General features: G+C 41.4%; 1 protein-coding gene across 1 annotated transcript in view; it reads left to right on the plus strand.

Moving 5' to 3' along the window:
• mtpn (myotrophin) overlaps nucleotides 1–2,811 on the plus strand; it is a 23,675-nt gene extending 20,864 nt beyond the window's left edge. The window contains exon 5 of the mRNA XM_067428281.1: nucleotides 2,111–2,811. Coding sequence (XP_067284382.1) covers nucleotides 2,111–2,197 — 87 coding nt within the window. The 3' untranslated portion in view covers nucleotides 2,198–2,811. The remainder of the gene's footprint in view (nucleotides 1–2,110) is intronic.
• The last annotated feature ends 7,344 nt before the right edge of the window (nucleotides 2,812–10,155 follow it).

The raw sequence follows: 10,155 nt of genomic DNA on the forward strand, positions 1-10,155 counted from the left end.
TCTCTCTGTGTCTCTCTGTTTCTCTCTCTGTGTCTCTCTCTGTGTGTGTCTGTCTGTTTGTGTGTGTGTGTGGGGGTGGGGGGTGCGCATTTTCTGCATCTTTGGTGGGAGTGAATAAAGAAATCTATTGATCTGTCTATTGATGTTTATTGGTCGTCGTTCAGGTGTGTGTGTGTGTGTGTGTGTGTGTCTGTCTGTGTGTGTCTGGCTGTGTGTGTCTCTGTCTGTGTCTCTGTGTGTGTGTGTGTGTGTCTGTGTTTGTGTGTGTGTGTGTGTGTGTGTGTCTCTCTGTGTGTGTGTGTTTGTGTGTGTGTGTGTGTGTGTCTCTGTGTGTGTGTCTCTCTCTGTGTCTCTCTGTTTCTCTCTCTGTGTCTCTCTCTGTGTGTGTCTGTTTGTGTGTGTGTGTGGGGGGGGGGTGGGTGCGCGTTTTCTGCGTCTTTGGTGGGAGTGAATGAAGAAATCTATTGATCTGTCTATTGATGTTTATTGGCCGTCGCTCAGGTGTGTGTGTGTGTGTGTATGTGCGTGTGCGCAAGCGAGCGGGTGACGAGTACGGCCTTCGGTTTTGGCACTTTTGCTTTCTGAACTTCAGTCTGTTGAGTTCAGAGTGAAGTCCGATCTGTGTGTAAAGAGGAATAATTCTGCCCGCGTGCACAGTGGCGATCAATACGCCGCATCGATCCGCGCAGAGGATAATATTTCTGTAAAGGGCGGCGGGCCGGTCGATGGCTCTCGTGTTAAAGGGCCCCGCGGGTCCGGGTCCTGCTGGTTATGCATGAGCTGCTCTGTTACTCAATAACGCCGTAATCAGCTCTTATTGGCCGCTGACGCTCTGGAGGTGGAGGGTAATTTAGTGGAAATTGTTCCTTTATGTCTTGAATAATGTTGGGTCGAGTGTAATCTAGCAGAACTTTGACTAACAGCGTGAAGTCTGTCACGTTTCTGCTCCGCTTTATCAAAGTTCAATATATCCCTTGACTGTAAAACTTCTAAAACTAATATTAAACTTGACTAAAACTAATATTTTTGGTCTGCCCAGTTTTTTATATTTTTTATATCATGAGACTTAAAATCTGGAGAAACTTTGAAGGATCCAGAAACACATTTACAATTTTTTTAGTTAAATTATTTATATGCAATATTGCATATTTGTTTATATACACAGGTTCAGATCAGGGTTATTCTCAAAAAAATTCTGTTAATTGAAATAAAGCTAAATAAATAAAATGTAAACTGGAAATAAAGAAACTACAAATTAATTCAACTTATACAGATCAGTGGAATGGAAAATATTTTGGTTTTATTGTAGATTTATTAAGCTATTACTTTTTTTATTGTTAATTATTATTTTTGTGCTATTTTTTATTTATTGTTTTAAATTGCTAATTTTTATTTATTATTTATTTCCATTTAATAATTTTAGTGCTTTAACTATTTCAGTTTTGCCAAGGCAACATTTCTACTTTTTGTTCAGTTTAGATTTCTCAACAAATTTTAATATATATTTTTTTAATTTAATTTTTTTAAAATTATAATTTCATTTCAGCTTTATATTTCAATTAACACTAAAAAAAGGCATTAATAAATTAAATGAATAGTTAATGAAGCTAACCCTGATATGAATATAACACTGCAAAAAATGCTTTTCTTATTTAGTATTTTTGGTTTTTTGTCTAAATATCAAAAAAAAAAAAAAAAAAAAACTTCAATCAAGATGCATTTACTAGTTAAATACAGATGATATTGAAGATATTAAATGACAAAAGATATTTTTTCTTGTTTTCTGGAAGAAAAAAATCTTAATGAAGTGAGTTTTTGCCAGTGGGGTAAGACAAATTATTTCTGTTTGAAATCTTTAAAAAAAAAAGATAAATGTTCATTTTATTTAAGAATTTTTCGATATTTAGACTGGAAACGAGACAAAAATACTAAATAAGAAGAGCATTTTTTTCTTCTTTCAAACTGCGTTTGATCCCAGTCTTGAGTGTTTAATTGTGTGTGTGTGTGTGTGTGTGTGTGTGCGCGTGTGTGTGTGTGCGTGTGTGTGTGTGTGTGTGTGTGTGTGTGTGTGTGTGTGTGTGTGTGTGTGTGTGTGTGTTCGTTCCTCCAGGGTGCTGATAAGGAACGCAAAGGTCCGGATGGTCTGAGCGCGTTCGAGGCGGCCGAAAGCGAGGCCATCAAAGCTCTACTGAAGTGAGCCGGACGCTGCCGGCAGCGGAGAGGTTCTGACCACAACCACTGGATCCTGCAAACACACACACACACACACCTCTCTGTATCTGCCCGCTGGCTGCATCAGCTCCTCTAGGTTTCCTTTTGTTTTGTTTTCATGACCTATTTTATTTTAGGGGAGGTGCTTGATTTCCCCTTTAGTTTATCAGCGTCAGCCATTGGCTGATGGACCTGTCACTCATGCCTACGGACCAATGGGAACGCCTGTCTAACACCACTAAACACGGACTTTAGAGTTCAGACTACAGTGAGCGAGTGTATGATGATGATGATAATAATAATGTGTACATTTATTTTTCAGACTGTTGCCATTTGCAATTAGAAACGAGTGGTTTGTATAGTTTAATAGGGTTTTGAAAATGTTGGAAAAAATATGAGCTGATGAATTTACCTGCACTCCAGCCCCACGTTTCCCCTCCTTCAGCTTAACGACATTCCCGCGGCCGTTACATTAGCTGTTCAAAGAACAAATATTACATTTCAGACGCTTGAATCCGTTCTGCTGACACGCACATTTTTTGCTTTTGTGCCCCTATGAATTTGTGTTGTTGTGGCAAAAATAAATGAATTCTCAGCTGCTGTGTGCTTGTAGAGTGTTAAACAGGTTTGTTCAGATGAGGGACGCCTGTCTCTCTCTCTCTCTCTCTCTCTCTCTCTCTCTCTCTCTCTCTCTCTCTCTCTCTCTCTCTCTCTCTCTCTCTCTCTCTCTCTCTCTCTCTCTCGCTCTCTCTCTCGCTCTCTCTCTCTCGCTCTCTCTCTCGCTCTCTCTCTCTCTCTCTCTCTCTCTCGCTCTCTCGCTCTCTCTCTCTCTCTCTCTCTCTCTCTCTAGCTCTCTCTAGCTCTCTCTAGCTCTCTCTCTCTCGCTCTCTCTAGCTCGCTCTCTCTCGCTCTCTCTCTCTCTAGCTCTCTCTAGCTCTCTCTCTCTCGCTCTCTCTCGCTCTCTCTGCATGATGGTGTTTTAGCTTTTCAAGACAATATTAAACAAAAATTCACATCGGTTAGCAAATTTCAAAGATCTATATCTGGCATTGTTGTGAAAAAGTCCGTTTGAAAACAAAGAAACAAATAAAACTATTTCAAATGATTAGTTTGATTTTGTCACATTTGTAAAGTATTGATTGATGAAGAGTGCTTAAGAATTTATACTAAACACTTTAATATAAAAAATGTGGGATCATCTATACAAGTCAGCGTATATATGTATATATATATAAACTGTTTTAGTGGTTTTTGGATGTATTTAAATCCAGAAATACTACATATTTTGCCTTTAAGTTATGAAAAAATATTTCTGTATGTTCTCTGAACATTCAAAAAATATATATATTTTTTTTTGTAATTTGATGCGAAGGTAATATAACATAAAGTATAGTGTTACTTTTATATATTTATATATATATATATATATATATATATATTTTTTTTTTTTTTTTTTTTTTTAAAATGCTAAAAAAAACGGCAGGATTTACGATGTTGATGACATTAAAATTGCGTCATCCTATGGATGTGATTGGCTGTCCAAATTGGATTTGGATCACGTGATAAATCCCGCCTCTTTTTTTCGTGCGCGTTGCGTTCTTCGCGCGAATCGGTATGAATACTAGACAAAATGGTGGCGTAAATTACAGCGTAAGTAAAGAGCTCAGTCACTTACATATCAGCACTTTATTTAACTTCAAAATCAAACTTAAAAAGGCCTGAAAACACGACGACTGTGGGTTTTTTGTGAGGAATCAGCGGCGAATTAAAGGTGTCTGTGACAAGTGTTTACCGCACTAGATGATGATGAAAATAAGTTCATATCTGTTCATCTATCCGTCCATCCACCTATACATGTATCTACATGCCATCTATCCATTCATCTACCCATTTTCTGGGAGTTATTAAAAGTTTTTTTTTTTTTTTTTTAAAGCTTGCCATAATCAGTAACCCATTTTACTGTCAAAATATGAGTGAAATATTCAACGAGGAATTACAAACAACGACGAAACAGCTGGTTAACATTAACAAACAGCACACACAACACAAGATGATGAAGACAGATGCATCGCTCATTATTAAGACAGTAAACACGGTTAATTTAGATGTCATGTTGACTTTAGGACTGCGGTTCGTGAATCTTCAGTCACTCACATCGAGCACCTTCAGCGTCCTGACAAAGACGAGCTGCTTTATATTCACAGGACGTCAGTGAAAAGCTGCGAGAACGAGCGCCATTAAACTTTATCAGTAAGTTGTGCAGCACCTGAATAATTGATTTCTTTGTGTTGTGACAGTGACAAAGGTCTGAGACTCGCCGCTGGATCAGTAATTAACAAAAGCACTTAATTAAAGAGAAGAAGAAGAAAAAACTCTGTGACCACGAGTGTGTTCAGTGTTCGTGATAAAAGTCCCTGCCATTGCCAGCACACTCACTCACACACGTTCTCACTAACTCGATCACACGCACACACACACACTCTAACTCACTCACGTTCTCACTAACTCCATCACACACACACACACTAACTCACTCACGTTCTCACACTAGATGGATGGATGGATAGATATATAGGTGGATGGATGAATGGATAGGTGGAAGGGTGAATAGGTGGATGGATGAATGGATAGGCGGAAGGGTGAATAGGTGGATGGATGAATGGATAGGCGGAAGGGTGAATAGGTGGATGGATGAATGGATAGGCGGAAGGGTGAATGGTGGATGGATGGATGAATGTATAGGTGGAAGGATGAATAGGTGGATTGATGGATGAATAGGTGGATGGATGGATGAATAGGTTGATGGATGGATGATTTGGTGGATGGATGGTAGGTAAATGGATAGATTTATTTTTTTTCCCCCTGTGATATCAAGAATTAATATCCTGGGAATTAATACAAGTCAAAACGGCTGGCCATATACGGATGTCATGTTGATGCTTAAAGAGACAGTTCAGCCAAAAATATAAATGTTTTCATCATTTACTTTCCTCATGTTGTCCTAAACCGGTATGAGTTTCTTTCTTCTGCTGAACACAAAGGAAGATATTTTGAAGAATGTGTGTAACCAAACATCGCCTTAGAGAACATGTGACCCTGGAGCCCAACACTAGTCCTGCGTCTCACGGGTACCGATAGCCTGTGCCGATAGCCAACATTACACCGTAAGGGTGAAAATATTTTTTCTTTTATGCCTGAAATCATTAGGAAATTACGGTCATGTTCCATGAAGATGTTTAGTAAATTTCCTACTGTAAATATATCAAAAATGTATTATTTATTAGTAGTAATATGCATAAGAACTTCATTTGCACAACTTTCTGGGGTTCTTCATTTAGGAAACAAATGGAATGGAGAATAAAGCAGAAGTGGACTTTGACATTAGTGTGTCCGCCTGAACTCCTCTTTCTTCTCCTCCTACACTGTGTGTTATGTAACCGTCTCGCTTTTGTCTGGTTTATTAGTCAACTCTGCCGTTTCTTTCAAGCGAACTCTCAGAACTGCAGACGTGAGCTCTGAGATTTCAGACATGGATCTGCAGCGCCACCTGATGGAGGCTTGAGCGTCTGCGTTCACACTCATCACACTGGGGTGTGTGTGTGTGTGTGTGTGTGTGTTTGAGAGAGAGAGAGAGAGAGAGAGAGAAAGAGAGAGAGAGAGTGTGTGTGTGTGTGTGTGTGTGTGTGTGTGTGTGTGAGAGAGGGAGGGAGAAAGAGAGAGAGTGCGTGCGAGAGTGTGTGTGTGTGTGTGAGAGAGAGTGTGTGTGTGTGTGAGAGGGAGGGAGGGAGAAAGAGAGAGAGTGCGTGCGTGCGAGAGAGAGTGTGTGTGTGTGTTTGAGAGAGAGAGTGCGAGAGAGAGAGAGAGAGAGAGAATGTGTGTGTGTGTGAGAGAGTGTGTGTGTGTATATGTGAGAGAGTGTGTGTGTCTGTTTGTGTGTGTGTTTGTGAGTGTGTGTATGTGAGAGTTTGAGTGCGTGTATGTTAGTGTGAGAGTGTGTGTGTATGAGAGAGAGAGAGAGTGTATGTGTGTGTATGTATGTGAGAGTGTGTTTGTGTGTGTTATTGTGTGTGAGAGAAAGAGAGTGTATGTGTGTGTGTATGTATGTGAGAGAGTGTATTTGTTTGTGTTATTGTGTGTGTGTGTGTGTGAGAGAGAGAGAGTGTGTATGTGTGTGTGTATGTATGTGAGAGAGTGTGTTTGTGTGTGAGAGAGAGAGTGTATGTGTGTGTGTATGTATGTGAGAGCTTGTATTTGTTTGTGTTATTGTGTGTGCGAGAGAGAGAGTGTATGTGTGTGTGTATGTATGTATGTGAGAGAGTGTGTTTGTGTGTGTGAGAGAAAGAGAGTGTATGTGTGTGTGTATGTATGTGAGAGAGTGTATTTGTGTTAATGTGTGTGTGTGAGAGAGAGATTGTATGTGTGTGTGTATGTATGTGAGAGAGTGTGTTTGTGTGTGTTATTGTGTGTGAGAGAAAGAGAGTGTATGTATGTGAGAGAGTGTATTTGTTTGTTATTGTGTGTGTGTGTGTGTGAGAGAGAGTGTATGTGTGTGTGTATGTATGTGAGAGAGTGTGTTTGTGTGTGTTATTGTGTGTGAGAGAAAGAGTGTATGTGTGTATATGTATGTGAGCGAGTGTATTTGTTTGTGTTATTGTGTGTGTGTGTGTGTGTGTGTGTGAGAGAAAGTGTATGTGTGTGTGTATGTATGTGAGAGAGTGTGTTTGTGTGTGTTATTGTGTGTGAGAGAAAGAGAGTGTATGTATGTGAGAGAGTGTATTTGTTTGTGTTATTGTGTGTGTGTGTGAGAGAGTGTATGTGTGTGTGTATGTATGTGAGAGAGTGTATTTGTTTGTGTTATTGTGTGTTTGTGTGTGTGTGTGTGAGAGAGAGTGTATGTGTGTGTTGATGAGTTTGCGAGTCTACTGTTAAAACATAAAGACCTAATGTTTCTAAGCTGTAGATTATCACAGCTAACAGATGCATGTTCTGAGAGCGATCCGTCTTTTGAATGTTTCTATGCGAAAGTTAAGTGAACAAACTTTTTTTAACTTTTGAATATTATGTGAACGTTCTTAAACAACAAAAAGTGCTAGAACGTCATTAAAGACCAGATCATCCTGACCGAACGTTGCATTAACGTTTGCTCATAACTTTGCCAGAATGTTCTGAGAACGATCACTCTCGTAAAGCTTCTATTGTTTAATTAATGAGTCGTATGTGTTTCGCCGCTGAGAGTCGTCAGCTGTGCTAATTAGCTCATGAACACACACTTCCTGTCTGTCTTACAGTCGCCACGGCTCGTGGTCAACAAGCGCCAAATTGTGCTTAATGAAGGATCAAATCCAAATTACCTTGATAATTGTTATTTGTCTCTGTGTTCACAGGCCTTCCATCTTCATTCTGTACCGCGGTAGAGTGATGGGAATAACATGGTACTGTGCGTTACCGTGGTAAAAGCAACAGGTAGACGATTTAAGACTTCACTGATCTGCTGTTATTCCCAGGTGAAGTTAAAGGGTAAGTTCACCCAAAAATGAAATGTCTCATTAACTCCTCCCCCTAATGTCGCTCCACACCCGTAAGACCTCCGTTCATCTTCACACACAGTTTAAGATATTTTATATTTAGTCGGAGAGCGTATGCAAGTGTATGCACACTATACTGTCCATGTCCAGAAAGGGAATAAAAACATCATCACAGTAGTCCATATGAGACATCAGTGGGTTAATTAGAGTCTCTTGAAGCATCCAAAATACATTTGGGTCCAAAAATAACAAAAACTACGACTTTATTCAGCATTGGCTTCTCTTCCGCGTTTGTGTTCAATCCTCAAATAAAGAATCAAACGGTTATGAATCAGCGAATTGATTCATGATTCGGATCGCCAATGTCACGTGATTTCAGCAGTTTGACTCGCGATCCGAATCATGAATCGATTCACTGATTCATAACCGTTCGAAGAGTGCGAGAGGGTGAGCGCGAGTGAGTGAGTGAGTGAGTGAGTGAGTGAGTGAGTGAGTGAGTTATTGAGTGAGTGAGTGAGTGAGTGTGTGAGTGAGTGAGTGTGTGAGTGTGTGAGTGAGTGTGAGAGTGAGTGAGTGAGTGAGTGAGTGAGTGAGTGAGTGAGTGAGTGTGTGAGTGAGTGAGTGTGTGAGTGAGTGAGTGAGTGAGTGAGTGAGTGAGTGAGTGTGAGTGAGTGAGTGAGTGTGTGAGTGAGTGTGAGAGTGAGTGAGTGAGTGAATGAGTGAGTGTGTGAGTGAGAGTGAGTGAGTGAGTGAGAGAGTGAGAGAGCGTGAGTGAGAGAGTGAGAGAGCGTGAGTGAGAGAGTGAGAGAGCGTGAGTGAGAGTGAGTGTGAGAGTGAGTGTGAGTGTGAGAGTGAGTGAGTGTGTGAGAGTGAGTGAGTGTGTGAGAGTCAGTGAGTGAGAGAGCGTGAGTGAGAGTGAGAGCGAGTGTGAGAGTGAGTGAGTGAGTGTGAGAGTGAGTGTGAGAGCGAGTGTGAGAGTGAGTGTGTGAGTGAGTGTGAGAGTGAGTGAGTGAGTGAGAGTGAGTGTGAGAGTGAGTGAGAGAGCGTGAGTGAGAGTGAGAGAGCGTGAGAGTGAGTGAGTGTGAGAGTGAGTGTGAGAGTGAGTGTGAGTGCGAGTGTGAGAGCGAGAGTGAGTGTGAGAGCGAGTGTGAGAGCGAGTGTGAGAGCGAGTGTGAGAGCGAGTGTGAGAGCGAGTGTGAGTGCGAGTGTGAGTGCGAGTGTGAGTGCGAGTGTGAGTGCGAGTGTGAGTGCGAGTGTGAGTGCGAGTGTGAGTGCGAGTGTGAGAGTGAGTGAGTGTGTGAGTGAGTGTGAGAGTGAGTGAGTGAGTGAGAGTGAGTGTGAGAGTGAGTGAGAGAGCGTGAGTGAGAGTGAGTGTGAGAGTGAGTGTGAGAGTGAGTGTGAGAGTGAGTGAGAGAGCGTGAGTGAGAGCGTGAGTGAGAGTAAGAGTGAGTGAGTGAGTGTGAGAGTGCGTGTGAGTGTGAGTGCGAGTGTGAGAGCGAGAGTGGGTGTGAGTGAGTGAGTGAGAGTGAGAGAGTGAGTGAGAGTGTGAGTGTGACTGATAGTGAGTGTGAGAGTGAGTGTGATAGTGGGAGTGAGTGTGAGTGAGAGTGAGTGATAGTGAGTGTGAGAGTGAGTGTGAGTGATCGTGAGAGTGAGTGTGAGAGTGAGTGTAGAGTATGAGTGTGAGTGATAGTGAGTGTGATAGTGAGTGTGAGTGATAGTGAGTGTGAGAGTGAGTGTGAGTGATAGTGAGTGTGAGAGTGAGTGTGAGTGATAGTGAGAGTGAGAGTGAGAGTGAGAGCGAGTGTGAGTGTGAGTGTGAGAGCGAGAGCGAGAGCGAGAGTGAGTGATAGTGATAGTGATAGTGAGAGTGAGTGTGAGAGTGAGTGAGTGGTGTGTGCGTGTGTGTGTGTGTGTGTGTTTGTGTGTGTGTGAATGATGGGTAGGTTTAGTTTAAGGGCTGAGATAATACAGTTTGTACAGAATAAAAACCATTACAATGGAGAGTCCTCAGAAAACATGAGACGTGTGTTAATGTGTTTCTAAAGTGGATCTGAAGGAAATGTGCTGTGAAATGTCCCTGTTTCCTCATTCACAGAGTCCGGCCTTTTCAGAGGATGAAGTGTTTGCTGGGAAATCAATGCCTGCTGGACTGCTATTAGGAGGAGTTTAATTGCAAATAAAAGAGGATTTATCACTGCTGCCGGTATGTAGACGAGCACTGGTGCATTCTGGGTAATGAGCTGAGGGGGCGGCGATCACAAACACACAAACGTGCCTCCGTTCCAAAACCTAGAGAGTTGCCTAGATAGGCGGCATATAAAGGGAGCACATGCTGTTTTAAATAATAGGGCTTATTTTGGTCACTTTCTAAGGCATAACATTTTATATTTGATGCATGAATCCTCAATTAAATTGT

The sequence above is a fragment of the Pseudorasbora parva genome, chromosome 20, assembly GCF_024679245.1.
Source record: "Pseudorasbora parva isolate DD20220531a chromosome 20, ASM2467924v1, whole genome shotgun sequence".
Taxonomy (NCBI): domain Eukaryota; kingdom Metazoa; phylum Chordata; class Actinopteri; order Cypriniformes; family Gobionidae; genus Pseudorasbora; species Pseudorasbora parva.